This window comes from Plectropomus leopardus, chromosome 4 (genome assembly GCF_026936395.1).
Source record: "Plectropomus leopardus strain MGB_pleo_1.0 chromosome 4, ASM2693639v1, whole genome shotgun sequence".
NCBI classification, from domain to species: Eukaryota; Metazoa; Chordata; class Actinopteri; order Perciformes; family Serranidae; genus Plectropomus; species Plectropomus leopardus.
In genome coordinates, this window is record NC_142179.1 from 2,650,648 (window position 1) to 2,668,802 (window position 18,155).

An 18,155-nucleotide genomic window follows, 5' to 3' on the forward strand; every position below is an offset into this window, starting at 1 on the left:
GCGGGTGTTTGTTCAGGTGAGTTACCTGTGACCCCCTGTGGCTCTGAGATGACCCCTGGTTTGTAGAGTGTACCTCCTGTGGCTGGCCTCTGCTCACTGACTGTTGGTTTTGTTGCCGTAGCTCCGCAGGTCAGCTCGCCGTGTGGACTGACACTTCTCCGCGGCCCCACGCTGCTGACGAGGCGCCCCTCCCCCACTCCCGGCAGCAGGAAACCCCGGTACAAGGGGCTTCCCCGACAACCAAATCAAACCAACCCACTCACTCTCTGCCTCAGACATGCTCCTCTTACCTCCCCCGCCCTCCTCCTCCCCCTCCTCCCTCTGTTAACTGGACTTCTCTCTGGGTCACCATGAAATTCTGGTCCATGTCTGTCACCGAGCACAAAACGACTACATTACCCAGCAGCCCATGCCCACATCTGTGCTTTCAGGGGCTCTCTTGGTGATCAATTTGGCTCAGAATGACATCCCATAATTTCATGTTGTAAGAACGGTGTTAATTGAGTTAATCTGATGTCCTGGTCACTAATCAAATTTCCCCGAAGCTGATGATGTCAGGGAGAATTTAGTGGGGGTTGTCCTTTTTCTGTATGTGGTCTCGACCTGTGAGTGACGGCTCCTTCATGGCGTGCCTCTGGGAAACGGCTCCCACCATTCATCTGCACACCGCGGGGGGGAAATTTATTAAAGCAATCAATGACACAAAGTAAACTAACACATACATAATTAAAACTGATGGTTTGATTAAGCCTTTGAAATCAATTGGCTTGATTTCTTCCAAAAACACAGGAAAAACAGAATTAGTAACTTAAGAAAAAATGACCCAAAAATTGGCAAATAATAAATAAACAGGAAAAGGGAAAATAAAACCCAAAGATAAAAGGCTTTAAAAAATTTAATTAAAAAAACAAACAAAAAAAAAAAAACAAGATAATGACCTGAAAAAAAGCTTAAAGGATAACAATAATTCTGTAAAAATAATTTTAAATATATAATTATGATAATGATAAATATCATTTTTTGGACATTTTTCCCAGGCTTTTTTGAAAATAATTCTCCAAATCTGCTCATTTCTTGCGATTGCTTTTTTTAAATGACTTTAAAACAGTTCTGTTATTTTATGAATAATGTAGATTTCTTTGTTTACTTTGCACAAAAGAGAAATTAAATAACAAAACATAAACACCAATATTAAACATCAATATCAGCATCCCTAACAATTACCTTTATTTATTAAGTATTTTTATAGCAAAGCTACAAAGTGTTGCAAAGTGCTCTACATAGTTGGCAAAATAATAATATTAAAAAAAGACATAAAATGTCCAAAAATAATATATTAAATGTATTTGTTAAATAAAGGTAAAATAATAGTAAATTAAGTAAAAAAATGGAATTGTTTTTTAATAATAACATGTATCTTAAGTAAAAAGTAACAGTAAGAATAGTAAAATAACTTAATAATTAACCGATGTGTAATAATATATAATATAATTTTAAAAATAACATTTTGAATTTAGTTTTTAGAATTGAATTTGGAATTGTATTGTAATAATAATTTGTATTTTAAGTAAAAAGAAAAAAGATTTAGTTTTAACTGATATGTGTAATATTATTTTTATAATGTGTTGTCACTTCCATGCAGTCCAGTCTAGAATTAAAAATAAAGAAAAGCCTCCCTTTACATTTCCTTATGCGGCGTCAGTCGGCTGACCCTGCAGGATTAATGCCACAGAACACGATCCTTAAAACCATATATCCAAAAGTGTTTTTTAGGAGAGAAAAGTCATTTAACGGCTGTTTGTCTGGTTTCACTTCAATTCCCCGTTTCATTTGTTCTGAGGTCGCAGCCTCACAAACCGAGAGAGCGCGCCACAAAGTGCTGGATTAAAAAACTCCTCCAGCGACCTTTGACAAATCATGGCGGTCAGAGCGGTGCATTGTTTTACCCAGAGGTCCCAGGGGCAGAACATGAAGTTCCTCAGTCGCCGGTCGTGGAGGAGGAGCGACACGGGACGAACCGTGTCTCTCATCGGCTCCTTCGTTTGTCTTCCACCTCTTCCATCCTGTTGAGCTTTCACTACGGTCTCTTCAGCAACAGACTGCTGCACCACACACACACGCCGCTCCCGCGCTCACATTACTGCTGACGTCTCACGGATAAATTAGAATTTGAATATATCTGGAATGAGAGACTCCACTGTAACCTCGTCTGTGCGAGCTGGAGCTTTTTTTAATGCTCTGTGTCAGCATTACTGTCAGCCTCGTAGAAAATAGCCCTGATTTAATCTCCGCTGGCTGCTGCTCAGTGGAAGACATCTTTGAACCATAAAGGCTCTGATTCCTCACTGATGGGACATTTATCAGCAGCTAATATTTGCAACTTGTCAAGCTGAAGAAAAAGGATAATGCCTCATGCAGCAACATTCGCTTACATTTCTCCTGCATTTTATCTTAATTTTCTGGTAAGAGAAGATGTAAAAAAGTCCAGATGCACCAAATGATCCTCAAATCTCAGGTGTGTTCAGTTATCACCCCCAACTGATCGTAAGTTACCTATTCGTTTTAGTAATGCCTCCGAAACACTATATAAGGCAGGGTTAGTGCAGTCATGAAAAACCTGGAAAAGTCATGGAATTTGCAAATTTACAGATCAAGAAAAGTTTTGGATATTGAAATATACCTTTAAGGTCTTGGAAAAGTCATGAGATTTTGGTTCAGGATTAATTTTAAAAGGTAAAAATACAACTTAAAATATAATTTTTTTTTATATGGTTGAATTAAATCAAACAGCAATGCAAGACTTAAAGGGTAAGGTACAGTATAATAATAATAATCATCAGCAGCATCGTTCTTTTTGTCTTTTGACAAATATAAAAATGTTATTCTAAAAAATTTTAATGTAATATATATTTTTTAAGCCTCTCTCAAATGTAAAGCTTTTTTTTCCTCACACGTGGCAACAATTTGTTTGTTTTTATCTTATTTTTCGAGTGCTCTTGAACATTTGAAAAATTGAATCCAACTTAAAATAGGAGCAAAGTTAAGAAAACATTGATGAATCCCAAAAGTCAACAAAATCAGAACAAATCGTGGATACAAACAAAAATAAGAGAGTGTGTTTGTGTGTCGTTTCTTGCATGAGGCCCAGTGTTTGACTGATGTCCCGTGAGGCGTCAGCGCGGAGCTCGGCGGTGCGGTCCGCAGTCTGTTGCCCCTGTTGTCCGTCTGCTTGACCGTCCCACAGTGGGCTCCCCTTAGCCGCTCCCGAGAACAAACAGCCTTCACTTTCTTTCCAGGGTGGCGTTCTCACTCTCAGATGTTTATGTTGCCGTTGTCATCTGCTGTCACTCTTCTTCTGCTGTCGTTCTCCCATGGCTCGGCCTCCAGTCATGGCAGGAGTGCTCCCCACAGGAACCCGGTGTGGAGAGACTGTTTCAGTCAAACATAAACATCTGACCGACCCCGCAAGAGTGAAAATACTAGCATGGCGCCCCAGAAAACTGCAGAAAGAGCTTCCTTTTTTAAAATATTTCTCTCTCTCTCTCTCTCTTCAAGGAGAACGTGTCTCCACGGTTCCCCGCCTCCCCCCAAATCTCAGGCATTCCTGAGCCAGTATTTCTCAAACAAAGTGTTATTTTTAATCTTAAATCTGGCTTTTGCTCCCGAGTCGTTGCCATGCTCTCATTTTCGTCCTGCGCCATAATAAATAACACACTAATCTGGCGTGTTCCATCGCCTCCAGCCACTGATCTGCATCGAGAGTGAGACTCCGGCCGGGCGGCATGCGCTCACGTCTCCTCCGGTTCCTCCTGTCAATAGGCGGGTTTCCATTACAGATTTGTGCAAAAATTAAGCAATATTTGCGAAAATGTCGATAAAATGCAATTGCCAGATGACTGTGTTTCCATTGAGTGATGTTCTGCAACTTCTCCTCTGATGATAACATCCCAGTAACCATGGCGATGGATGTTCAAAACATTAGCAGCTTTATTTCTATTGCAGCCACCAAACTAACCGTCAGTATTTCCAATCCAAGGCCACGTAGGCGTGTTATGGAGACATGATGGAAAGGTGAGCCCCTTATACGAGGGAGCGGCCACGTATGAGGGATTTCTGGGAGCTGATAGTCCACGATTTCACAGAGGAATTGTGAATGTAAAACTTTCTGATGATCTGCTCAACTTTCTCAGAGTTATGTGATGCAATAACAGCTCGTGTAGCTCCTGCAGCATCATGAGGGAGCCAGTTCCTACTGACAGCACATAGCCAAAGCATCATGTGACCTAGAAAAGACTAAAAAGGGTTTTCCATTGCAGTTTTGCAAAATATGGCTTTTTTGAATCACTTGAAATATGACCTCATGCAAGCATATTTTTTTTTCCCATCAGGCGCATTTTATATTTGCAATTTCAATTTGCGCAATTTGAGAGTAAATGGAAACTCGCCTAATGTTCTGAAAGATCCTGCCTTTTGCATGAGAAACTCCCCTCTCCCAGAAAAAAAAATCAGGGACTCTCTCAAATTTCCCCCTCCTAGCTCATTCGGTCAGATCAGTGGGTTTGCCTAATAATTAGCTGTCCGACCCTGCTGCCTGTGTGTCTGTGTGTGAGCGCGGGAGCTCAGCGCGCTCATGCTGTCCCGTCTCATCCTGTCCGTCTCTCCAGAGGAGGGCCATCGGGACGACAGCGAGGACAGGCAGCAGGAGGAGAAGCAGGAGGCGGAGGACGTCCTGGACAGGAAGAAGTGCCAGGCCGCGCTGGCTTCGCTCCGACACGCCAAGTGGTTCCAGGTGAGCACAGCTGGGCCGACGACACAATCGCTCTCACTGTCTGTAAACTCTGGCAGCAACACTGTTCAACCCGTCTCTAGACATCACATCTGTGTCTCCTTTAATGTGCAACAGCAAAAATGTGTTGAAGGTAACAGTCACATATCAACAGGGTTCCCGCTGATCCTTAAAAAGTCTCAAAAGACATTGAAGTTATTATTCTAAATCAAAAAGGCCTTAATTGGTATTAAATTGACCCAAATTTATCTTTCAAAAGTCTTGAAAATGCTCAGATGTGGAAAGAAGGATTTTATGAATTGTTATTTTCTGACGTTGCATGTTAAAACCTCTAAATATTTCATAAAATCTATTTCTTCGTTAAATAAAAACATTTCAGCAGCAAGTTGCCTTTTAGTCTGCTTAGTATAGCAGGTGGAGCTAATGTTACCACAAGTGCTGTGACATCTATTTTTACAAATTATGAAGTCCATCCGTCTTCCTATCAAAAACTGTAAAACTAAATAAACGTATATCCACACACAAAGTTGCTACAGTGCATCTTCAGACTGTCCTGCACAAACCATCTACACAGATTATTGATTTATCAAAAATGCATCAAAATGTTTGACTGTAAACGATGCTGTACACATATACTTGCAAATTCTTGCTAAATATATCTTAAAGCTTCTTGAAAAAAAGAGCTGCCGTGGAAGATTAAGTGTGTAACATTTGAGAATTTTAATAAAAAAAGCTGAATTTTTGACAGCATTTTGAATTCTGCCCTCGTGTAAACTAATGCAGTCTGTGCAAAAATGGCATCTTTAAACATCAGTTTTTCACTTATGGAGCAAATCAACGTATTATCATCATCTCTGTGTTGTCTAGATGAAGTCTGCAAATTCTCAGAATTTAGTCTTGATGAGTGAATTTTTGGCAGCAGTTTGAAATCTGCCTATCCATGCACAGACAGCTGATATCCTGCCCCCGGTGGTCGGCTCAGTCATAACATGAAGCCATCTCTGGTTTCTCTCTCGGCATAGAGCTCACTGAGATAGTGACTTGTTCTTAGTGTTTGAGGTTGAGGTTTAAGCCTCATGTGATGCAGAATAGATATTCTAATGCAGAGTTGTTTATTGTCTTTCACTTCATCTGTGACTTGCTGCTAAAAATGTGCCACCCATTGCTACACAGCAGCTATAATTTGCAGCTTAAATGTTATGCTGATTTTTTTGGTTAAAATTTGTGAGAATCTAGCATTTGTGTGTGCAAACATTAACTGTCAAGTAATGAATGATTGTAGATAAACAGAAACTTTAGAAATGTTGACCGTCTAAATGTTAGAGGAAGAATACAGCAGTCTGAAGGTCAAGACGAGATTCAAACCAAGGCCGGTTGGCGATGAGCTGCAACTCATTGTGACTGAACTGAGAGTTGTTCTGCTGCTCAGGAGGCAGCAGGAGAGTCAAGGTCAGGTGAAGCAGTGAGCAGCTTCCCTCAGGGAAGAAGAGCGAGATGCCAAATAATATCAGAGTGAAGGGCTGCACTGTGGACTGAAGGTGAAGCAGCGCAGCGAGGATTCAGACAGGACTAACTCGACCCGAGGAGCTCCGCAGACGTAATAACTGCAGATGCAATTAGTGACATCTCGTCCAACATGACTGCGAGCTTTAAGTGAACGTTGATTAAATTACCCACCTCATTGTTGAGAATAGTCATTCAGTGCAAATTGAAATGTCAATAATCTCCAGCATAATTTGTTTTTGAGGCTAAAATCATCATAAATGTCAAAATCATCCCGTCTCCTGACATTCATCAAGGTCTTCCTTTTAGATAGCAGCATAAAGTACATAATGGACATAAGGACTGAAAAGGTATAGACAGAAGCACAATACTTATATATGCATGTCTTACATAAAATCCTGCATTAAATTAAGATACCCACCAGAAAATGATAATAAAAATGAGGAAACAATGACAACAAACAGCAGAAAAAGTAAGCAGTCACTAAACATAAATTCAATAAAAAAAGTACAGAGAACGCAATGCAAAGTGTAAAGGAAATGATTGAACATCATGAATTACACGTAATGATAATTTCATTTTAAAAATGTTTTACGACGATGAGCTTTTGATAACGTATCTGAACACCATGATATCTGAGGGAACACTGGCCATGGTTTTTAAAATGGAAGGTGAATGAAGGTGATTTAAAACAAAACTTGGTGAATTTATTGCAACTTGGTTGTCAGAGATTTCAACAGGATTAGTTTTAGAGCTGCCCCTTGAAAGTCGGAGGCTCCAATCATCAATCGGAGACCGCTCAGTCGACTGAAATTACATAAAATCATTGTTTCTGTGCAGTGAACACTTGCAAACGCTGCAGTGTACATGCAGTACTGATGCCGGACAATCAGCCACATCCTTCAGGTAGATGGATTATTTTGGAAAAGGAGAAGTTTGTGGACATATTTGAGAGAAATATATTTACTAAGTGCTTGAAAAAGTCTTCAGTCTTTTACATAAACCTGTGAAAAACAGGAGCAAAAGAGTTGCGTTTAAAGTTTTGTTCACTGATGTTCATGCCACTAAGCTGCAGAGATGTCCAGTGAAACATTTCTCACATGAGGTCAAACATTTAACAGAACCGTCACGGCTTCAGCAGTCACTCTAATTCCTATTCTGAGGCAAAGCGTGGAGGGAGAAAAGACGCACAACAAATGTGCAGAACAGAAATCTCCTGAGAGCTTTTCACAGCTGAGTGCGGGGGGAAGAGGACTTAACAAGAAAAGACATTTATGTTTGCATTTCACACTGAACCCCAAACACAGCACATATAAAGAAAAACATCAAGAACAAGTTGATTCACTTTAACAGGAGATTTTCAAAAATGTTCAAATGTACTAACAACTGAGAGAAATGAACGAAATAAAGACTCCCTACAATATGTATTTTGTATCTTATAAATATTCATGTAAGCAGACACCTCAGGTGAAAACTGTTCTTTCATGCATTGATCAATTTTGGGTTATTTTGCTTCCATGAAATGTCTTCTGTCAGACTACTGCAAAAAAAACCTATAAATACATGTAGGTCTTTATTTTAGTTCAGATTTCTGTTCTGGAACTTTATGCAAATCAGCACATAATTAATTAGAAAATGCATCGTTTGCATACTTAAACATAAAGTTTCATAGATCTTGTAATATAACTAGTAATTTTCTTACTAGAAGCACTCAACGGGGGAAATTTAATGGTGATATTGATGTTAAAAATTGTACCCCGTTCACCAGGGTGTCTCCCCTAAAAACCAACAAAAATATTTCTATTATTAGACTTTTCACAGGGTTCCTCTCATAGGATTCCTTAAAATATGAATCTTTTAAGGCTGTTTTCTCAAAATAAGTTTTTTCTTGTTCTCTGAGACAAAAACCTTCACCAAACTTCTTCGAACTTCGAAACTTCGAACCATATCTGTTCCTCTCTGTATTCTGAAGTATTTTACAGAGAAGTTTGTTCATATATCATTTAAAATAGAAATACTTGTGTCTCTTATTTGCTTCAGTGGTTTATTCCCCTCAGATAATCTCTGCCAACAGAAAGACTTTTTGGTCAAACACTGAAAATAATCAAGTTTAATAATAAATTCACTCTCCTGCATTGGTTTTAGAAGCGTGTTGAAATTTCAGGGTCATGAAAATGCCAGTTGAAGCGCTGCAGATCTCTCTGTAAAGCGTCGTGGCTGCGCGCTGCTCTGCCGACTGCCGTCTTGTTGAAACGCTCTGCGAGCTGTCACTGAGTTCTGTCTGTCCGTCTGTCTGTCTGTCTGTCCATCTGTCCCCTCAGGCCAGAGTCACAGATCTCAAGTCTTGCGTCATCATCTTGAGGATTTTCAGAGACATGTGCAACAGACTGGCTGGGTGGCAGCCTCTCAAAGGATGGGTGAGTGACGACCGCAGAATCTGAACGAGCCGTTAAGAGCTCACATTCAACAGCAGATTCAGTTCAGCAAACTGCAGAGCAGCGACAAAAAACTTACAGCCCGCAGGGTCAGATTTGGCCCCCATTGGGCCCCCGAGGCCCCCACAACCATTTTCTGATTCACAATAAAAATGAAGTGATTCAAACTGGGATTTCTTTTTAATATACTTAAGTATACATAAGGTGCCAGAGTGCATAAAACAGCATACAAATAGAGCTGGTTTATGAAAAAAAAATTGCCAGTGGAGGATCCCCTGCACACCTCAACAGGGGTCCTAGCTAAGCCCCTAATATCCTTAAGGCTTAGAAATGTCCTAAAATTCTAGAAATGTCCTAAAAACATTGAAACATCTTAAAATCCCGGAAATATCTTAAAATCCCGGAAATATCTTAAAATCCTACAAATATCCTCAAACCCAAGAAACATCCTTAAATCAGAGAAACATCCTAAAATCCTAGAAATTTCCTAAAATTTTAGAACTGTCCTGCAATCTCAGAAATGTCCTGAAATTTCTAGAAATTTGCTAAAATCACAGAAATGTCCTAAAATTATAGAAACATCCTGAAATCCAAAAATCCTTGAAATGTCCTAAAATCCTAGAAATGTCTTGAGTTCCTAGAACTTTTTTAAAATTCTTGAAATGTTCCAAAAGCCTAGAATAATCTTAAAATCCTGTAACCATCCTAAGATCCTTAAAATTGTCCCACAAACTGAAGAAACATCCTAAAATCTTATAAATGTGCTACAGTCCTAGAAATGTGTGAAATCCTTTAAGTGTCCTGAAATCTTTAAAACTTCCCCACATCCTAGAGACATGTATGGGGCCTCTGTAATTGGCCCCTGGCTTTCTGTTATTTTGCAGAAGTGGCCCCTGAGCAAAGCGCGTTGAGTTTCCCTGCAGCAGAGTTTACAAACCCTCCAGCGTTGGCTGCGTGTACTCGGGCAGAATGGAAAACAGGACTTTTATGAGTTTATGTCCCAGGTGGTGAGACAGTTTTCTCTGCCTGGTGTCGATGTGCAGGACGTGTCCCAGGACCGGACTCATGACTGGAATTGATGTAGTCTGTGCTGAGTGTCCTCTGTCTGTCCGCCCTCTGCAGCCTCTGGAGCTGATCTGTGAAAAGGCCATCGCCACCTGCAACCGGCCGCTGGGTCCGGGCGAGGCCCTGCGTCGCGTCATGGAGTGCATCGCCTCAGGGATCTTCCTTCCAGGTCAGTGATCGCGCCGTCACCGCGCCCTCAGAGCGCCCTCAGAGCGGCCTCAGAGCGGCCTCAGAGCGCCGTTTGTTGTTCACATTTACACTCTGTCCTCTGAGCTCAGGGCTGGTTTAACACTGTTTTAACATCAAGGTCACCAAACGTAAAAAATGTGAAATTTATTGGCAGCAGATTCACAGTTTATAGAAATACACAAACTCAGGTGAAGAAGTGGAGAACCAGGGGCGTTTATAGGACTTTAGGACGTGGGGGACTTAGCCCTGAGCTCTGTGGGGGCGTAACTTATTTACCCTAATAACTTTATTTAAACTTTAATTATGAATTGTGATGTAAAAATATTAGTTGTTAGTAATTAGTACTGAGCAGAAACAGTATAGCTATGGACAGATTATTAGATTCAGGGCTTTGTATCAATATTAGGGACTGTTCATTATTTATGAAAGGCGAGAGGGTGCTGCAAAAAGGGGAAGACATATCAAATATTCTTAAAGTATAGGGGCGGGGCTTATGTTTTTTTTGGCTTATTGTAGGGGTGCCCAACTTTAAATGGTTGTATCTTGTGTTTATTTTACCACTGATTTTAAAGACAACATGCCTTGAAGGTGATTTTTTTTTTTTTTTTAATGTCGGCTTTTTTGGTGATTTTTCCCTTCAAATGTTTTGAAAGGAAAAATCACCAAAAAAATTGGGGTTTTTTTGTTTTTTTAAAATTGATTTTTTTTTTTTGTAAAAAAAATGTGATTTTTTTTTTGTAAAAAAAATGTGATTTTTTTTTTTCTTAGAAAATTTTTGGTGGTTTTTAGAGAAAATACACCTTCCAAACCTGCAGGTTTGCCAAGATAACATCATTTATCACTGCTAGAAACTGTAAAAAATATTATATACTAGAATTTATTTTTATATTCAAATCTCCAATGGTCCTTGAACAGATCATGTGGGACTTCATGTATTTATCCAGAAACACTCAGAGAGGCTGAAGGAAAATTATTTTTGGCTTTGGGGAGGATAAAAACCAAACAAACAGACAAAAACACAACACTTCTTATTTTGAGGTGATTTTACTCTAAAGAAAACAGACTTACTACGTATATTATATTATCTTTCTGCCAATATATCCCCTAAATCTTACACACTGGACCTTTAAAAGTAGAATATAAAGGTTATTTTTCTGACAGCAGACTGTGGACACATACGCAGATTCATCAGTTTTTAGGTGTTATTGTGGCAAACTAACGAGGTCCTCCTGCAGGCAGACTGCGTCGTGCCCTCTGAGACGTTCGACACTTTTTAATCTTGTAAATGGTGAAATCCGTTCTGTCCCGAATGAACGCGTGCGAGCCGTCATCAGTTAAGAGGCGAGCGTGGTGAATGGATCCAGTAATCAGACTCTGCGGACAGCAGCCAAATGAAATTACAAAGTTTGACGCTGAAATCGTAATCAGCAAGGACGCTTGAAGAGCAGCGTGGCTCCTTCTGTTCAAAAGAAAAGGATGGATCAAAAATTTGACTTTGAAATGAGCAGAAATTCAAGTCTGCAGTATGACACAATATTAAAATGATGATCTGATGTTTGTGATCACAGAGTTTAAACAGTGAATTGATCATAAATTGACCATAAAAGCACTTTTTCAGAGGGATTCGAGGTGTTTGAGATGAAGTGGAGCGACAGCAGCTTCCAATGACTCTACATGATGTTAGAAAAAGTCGAATTATTGTGTTAGTCCGACTAAAACTGGACTTTTAAAATACATAAAAACATGTTAGTCTGACCAACATTCCCCGATAATTCAACTGGAAGTCAAGCTGTTCCCTCATGTAAACACCTGAGTGTTTTTTAGGGACCCATGACTCTTTTCTGCAGCTTCTCAGCCCCAAACATGGGCATTTTTTAGTGACCTGCGGCTTTGTTTCCTGTGGTTTTTCCGCTCTCAAACATGGGTGTTTTTTTTAGAGAAAAGTCTGTTTTTTCAGAAACTTTTTACCCCCCAGCTTGGGCATATTTTAGGGTCTCTTGGATCAGTTTCCAGCCACATTTCTGCCTTTAAACAGGTGTTTTTTAAAGGACCGAAACTTTGTTTCCTGTGGCTTTTCTGCCACACGGGAAAAGTCTTTGTTTTTTCAGCCCCCAGCGTGGGTGTTTTGTAGGAATATGTGGCTCATTTTGCAGCCAGGATGGTGCCACAAAAAGCAATTATTTTTGTGTACAGAAACATAGCTGCTTTTTCTGCAGAGATTTTGCCTCCAAAACTGGGCATTTTCAGCCAAAACACAATTGTTTTCTAACTATAACAACAATTTTTTTGTGCCTAAAAGTAACCAGACTTTAACCACAGCACTGTTAGGAAGTAAAGTTTTAGTAAATCCACTATATAATTGCCAACAGACAAACCATATCCAAAGTCTGCAGAAATGTACAGTGCCAACATTTTCTTCTGGCAATTAGTCTTGTGCTTTTTATTTCCATTTTTTTTTTTTCAGATAAAATTTGGGAAAGTCCAATAAATAAACACTAAACCTGCAGAAAGTGCTGCCTGACATTCACTTCCAGTATGAACTGTTAACTTGTGCAACAATACAAACACGTTTCTCTCTCTGGAGGGCAACATGAGGCGACTCTGCTCCACTTTCTCTCTGCAGCGTCACGTCCGCTGATAACAAATAAAATTAAAAAAGAAAGGAATCAGCCGAGGGATTAATAACATGCTTTAAATATAAGCAGGCAAATAGACCAAGAAGCAGAAATGTGCACAGAAACAGCTTTTTATTCTCAGAAGAAACATTTGGAAACATCTGAAATGAAAGTATTTTAGGATAAACTGGCTTTCAGCTGCAGCCTCTTTACACTCAGGTGTCCTGAAGATTCACGGCCTGAGCTGCAGACTGCGGAGCCGCAGCAGTGATTCAGTGTAGTATCACCTACACTCAGTCTTATAGTGCTCCACAGAGCATTAATGGGGGTACAGATCCCCTCAGATCCCCTCAGATCCCCTCTGAGCTCCCAGAGACTCCCAGCAGATTCACCGCTGCATGAATGATGCTTTCACTGAACTGTTTGATTCAGCAGAAGCCGGTGGAGTGAGCAGGATTTTAGAGAAACGTCACCACTCTGTATCGTGTACACCAGAAATACTCAACTGGCTCTGCCGGGGGGCCACTTTTACTACCAGGGGCCAGTCACAGCAGCCCCGTACATGTCTCTAGGAGACATTTCTCAGAATGAGGGACATTTCTAGGATTTTAGGAATTTCTCAGATGTTAGGACATTTCTCAAATTTCAGGGACATTTCTCAGATTTTAGGACATTTGTAGGATTTCAGGACATGTCTAGGATTTTGGGACATTTCTATGGTTTTAGTATGTTTTACGGCATTTCTCAGATTTAATGACATTTCTCAGATTTTGGACTTTATGATGTTTCTGGGTTTTTTGCACATTTCTTGGATTTTAGGATGTTTTTAGAATTTTCTGACATTTCTAGTAAGTTTTAGACATTTATAGGATTTTAAGACATTTATAGGACTTTTTCTGGAGTTGTGGGACATTACTCCGATTTTAGAATATTTGTAGGTTTTTTGGAAATTTCGAATATTTTAGGACATTTGTAGGATTTTATTTTATTTCTCAGGTTTTATTTTTACGTGCCCTGGCACCTTATGTATACTGAAGGACAAAAAAAAAATCAGAAAATGTTTTGGGCTCATTTTCTCCTGTGGGCCGTAACTTGAGTATCACTGGTGTCGTGTTTACCATCTGAGGTTTTCTTTTATTCCAGAGCAGTCAAAATAGAAAACGTTTCCTATTTTCTTTGCTTTCTTCTCTCTCTTTTGAATTCTTGTTGTGAGAAACCTTCAGTTCCCACGTTTGATCAGCGCAGAGCAGCGAGTTCACCTTTGTGATGATGTGATTGGGGTTTTTAAACGTGTTTCAGGGTTTCCCTCCGCACCCAAACGGCAGGTTGTTCCCCGAAAGCCGTGAATCATTGATGAGCCGCTGCTGCATTCAGAGCGCTCGCAGCAGGAGGCGGTCAATTATTTCCGTGTGTTTTCCTGTCGGGGAAATTAAAGTAGGTTCAAAGTGTGTGCTGCTGTTTGGAGGTCTTCTTCTGTCTGAGTCACAACCCGCTGCGCTCTGTGTTTACAGGAGGTCCAGGAGTTCACGACCCCTGTGAGAGGGAACCCACAGACGTCCTGTCTGACCTCAGCACCCAGCAGGCGGACGCCATCACACACAGCGCACAGGTCAGTCCACTTTACCCATCAGCCCCTCGAGATGAAAGTAAAACACTGAGGGAAGTAAGATTTCAACACCGAGAAATCAGTATTCCTCGACTTTATAAACGTGTACGTCAGCTGTGTTTCTGGCATTATAGTCGAGCTGCAACTGATGAATCGTTTCATTTTCAGTTAATCTGCAGATCATTTTCTCAAAAAATGTCAATATTCATTTTACTTCCTGTCTTTATTTGACAGGGACATCACAGTTTCTTTGAACCCCAATGAAACGACTTTAAATGTCTTATTTCGTTTAATTAAAAAAATTGTTGTGCAGCAGTTTCCGTCCAAACAAAGCTGTCCATATAACGAAGAAAACGAGGGAGAGAAAGTCTGTCGCTGATCAAAAATCAGAATCGGTGTTTAGAGAACCGAAGATGGAGACTTAAAAAGAACATCTACCTCTATATGAAATAAAAGTAGTATTTTTAAGAGTTAAAAGTACTGGGCTAATCGAATACTCAAGGTACAAGATACTTTACATTTTTTAAAAAGAATATTTCACATGTGAAACTTACTTCAGTGTGCTCGTGGACTTTCATGCGTCGCCGGCAGCGTTTTGTTTTCGTCACAAACGTCCACTCGAACTCAACAGTGGCACTGCTAAGGTTTTGGGGGTCAAAGGTCAAGGTCAAGTAAAACTGGGAGTCCAGGTTTCTGAAGAGCATCCGAGGCACATTCAAAACATTTTTAATAAAACTTTATAGCTATAACCTTAAATTAACCCTTTGAAAAATTAGTTTGAAATTAGTAAACACTTGCAAAAAAAAGATGTAAAATTAGTATAAGAAAAATAAAAATAAAAGAATACAACAAATGACGTGGAAAAAAAGAAATTATAAATATAAAATATTTAATACAAGTAATAATTATAATAATAATAATAGTATAATTTTCTGTAACCTTTTTTTAAATATATACTTATGATAATTACAAATATATCTTTTTTTTGGTATTAGTCCTAGTTTAGTTTAGTAGTCCATTTAACTTTAAGGTCATCTTCTTGTCTGTCAAAAACAGGGTTTTTAAGTAATCTGTCATGTCCAGTTGCTGATTGCTTTTTTTCCAGGTGTTTTTGATCAAAATCTGATCAATGTGCTGAGAGTTCAGAGGTTAAAATCTTTGTGAAAAGTGTCTGAAAGCGGCACAAGAAAACTGATGCCGATCCAGATTTCAAAGGGTTAATAAACGGTTGTTGGTTTTATTTCAATAAATAATAACCAGTCAGAGCGCCTCAGATGCCCCTCAGTCTGCCGAGCACGGACCCCCGTTATAAGTCAGCGGGGCCGTTTGTTTATTCTGGCTGTTAATAAAACTTCGGTCCTTTCTCTGCCTGGAGAATATTTTCTTTCGTGCTTCTAGGAAAATATTAATATCTTGAAATATCCGTGTGCAATATATTCAACAATAAAGTGTTCCTCAGGCTCGATTTATCAAACCCGGCTCCGAGGTTTGAGGTAAAGCCTCTTTTGTCAAAAGAATCCAGTTTTTATTTGTTTTTCTCACCTGTTTCACAGAGATACGAGTTCAGCCGCTGCAGCTCCGCTACGCTGACGAGATACTTCTGTTTTTAATTTACTGCAGCTTTACTGCCTTGCTCGAGGGCGCTTTGTCAGTAGCTGTTAAGGAAGATAGGATCGTTTCCCATCTCCATTATCCTCTCTGCTCCCGGGGCGCCGACATTAAAAGCTTCAATTAACGGGCTCTTGTCTCTGGCCTCGGGGCCGTTTGAACTGGTCCCACAGGTGAGCGAGTCGCTCGCGCACGAATAAAACCAGCATCCAAAAATCATCAAAAACCCGCAAAAACTGGAGCTGCTTCATCTTAAACCTTTGAAACCTGAGCAAATGAGCAGCTTAACAAGACATGATCCAAAAAATAGCAAGAAATGAGTCAAAAGAAAATTAACTAAAATAAGCAAAAAAAAGAAAATAATAATAAAATAAAATATCATAATTAAGATATAATAAGAAAAACAGGAATGAATAAATATATTATATATACATATATACTACAAAAAGCTAAAGCGGAAGTCAGTCGCTCCGCTGGCAGAAGTTACCATGAATGTGTGGATGTATCGGGAGATCTCGATACAGCGTCAGAGGCGAAGCCGCGTTCATCCCACATTCATGAGAGCTGCTCTTTGGTGTGAAGCAGAAAAGCTCTTTTTCTGGGTGTATAATTGTGCAAAAATCCTGAATCTGCTGACCCACGGAGCAGCGTGCTCGAGACTCACGACTGCCGAGCGGGTCACTTCCACTGCTGAAGCCACTGATTAGTGCCTCTAGCTGAATGGCGATCTAAAATATTTAATCTTGCGTCTCTTTTAGACTTTTCAAATGATATTGAACAGGAATGCTGAAATCTAAATTGTGAAATGAGTCATTTCGAGGAGATTTTGATGCTCAAAAAATTGTCCACTGATTAACAGATGTTTGAAAAACGTTTCGTTATGAAAACTTTCTGGGTCAGTGTGCATCACGTGAGCGACGCGAACGGTGTAATTCCACTTTTGGCCACTTTGTAAACTTTGCATCAGAGCCTGGCGCACTTCCGGGGCAAAAGTTACCAGCTCCGGCAGCCGAGCGCGGCCGAGTGTGCCGGAGCCGGTAACTTAAGTTTGCCTGCCTCGTGGGCCGTAGATTCAGGTATTTTATACTCTGAAAAAAAGCTTTTGCTGCATGCGCCAATGAGCAGCTCTCATAGGAATAAATGAGGCCCCGCCTCCATGGCTGTATCCAGATTTTCTTAATACATCAATACAGTGGACCGGCAAACCCAGAAATGGACCCGCCTCTGCAGCCTAGAAATCCTGCGTGTGGTTTAGAGGCTGAGTGGAGGTAAACGGATGTAAAGTGTGCTCCGATGTTAGACACGTTTTACGTAACATGCATGATGCTGAGTCTTTCATTTGCCACTTTGTGGGGTTTGTTTTTACATCTCTCCCCCCTGAGTGTCACAGAGCTTCCCTTCCTGTTTCTCTGCCATAAAAGCAGCCGCAGACTTAACCGAGCGTAACCATCAGCTGAAGCTCAGCCGAGCGGCTCGCGAGACCTTGAAACATCCGCCGGGATGCACTCTCACACCGCCCACTGCACCAAAGTCAGCACTTCTTCCAGGAAACTGAACGAGTGACTCTGCCCCCCCACCCCCCCTCGTCTGATTGAAGGAGGGTTATTTAAAGCGAGGCCACCCCGGCGGAGCCCCGAGCCTCACGTCAGCACTATAAATAGCTGAGTGGCCGCAGAAGCCCGGACTCTGACCTCGGATAAGCAGCCCCTCAGTGCAGCGCCGGCTTGACGAACTGGCAGCCTAATTAGCCACCTAATGAGCGTGGGAACACTCTTTCCCGCTCACACCCACACCGACACCGCCGCCGCCGCTGCTGCACAACAACAAAGTCTGCCCCCGGGTGGAAACTGTGGGCTCAGCGCTCAGAAACATGAAGATGTTCTCCACTTCATATTTTCCTCCCTCTCTCCGTTTCTGCCTTTGTTTTGCTCTCTGGGAATATTTTTCTTTCTTTTTCTTTTTCCCGCTCTGCTCGGCCGCTGAGTGTTTATTCCTCTCTCTCTCTCTATAATGCATGAAGTTTCTCCCCAGCAGAATTAGCTGGTTTACACAAACGCTCGCACAAGTTTCCCCGATAATTAAAGCTGATCAGAGAATAAACGCTATCGCCGCTGCCTCTTCTCCTCCGAGTGCACACGGCATTACCAATACAGTGACTTCCCTTATTCTGTCTGATGTGTGTGTGTGTGTGTGTGTGTGTGTGTGTGTGTGTGTGTGTGTGTGTGTGTGTGTGTGTGTGTGTGTGTGTTTCAGCATGCGTTACGCCTCCTAGCCTTTGGACAGCTTTACAAGGTCTTGAATATGGATCCTCTTCCCGCCAGCAAGCCTTCACCGAGGCTGTTAGAAGG

The 18,155-nt window shown here is 40.7% G+C and overlaps 1 protein-coding gene across 2 annotated transcripts in view; it reads left to right on the forward strand.

The window, feature by feature from the left end:
• LOC121944723 (spermatid perinuclear RNA-binding protein-like) overlaps nucleotides 1-18,155 on the forward strand; it is a 141,576-nt gene that overhangs the window by 58,204 nt on the left and 65,217 nt on the right. For both annotated transcript variants that reach the window (XM_088076304.1, XM_088076303.1), the window contains exons 6-10: nucleotides 4,665-4,789; nucleotides 8,611-8,706; nucleotides 9,847-9,958; nucleotides 14,105-14,202; nucleotides 18,061-18,154. In XM_088076304.1, coding sequence (XP_087932430.1) covers nucleotides 4,665-4,789; nucleotides 8,611-8,706; nucleotides 9,847-9,958; nucleotides 14,105-14,202; nucleotides 18,061-18,154 — 525 coding nt within the window. The remainder of the gene's footprint in view (nucleotides 1-4,664; nucleotides 4,790-8,610; nucleotides 8,707-9,846; nucleotides 9,959-14,104; nucleotides 14,203-18,060; nucleotide 18,155) is intronic.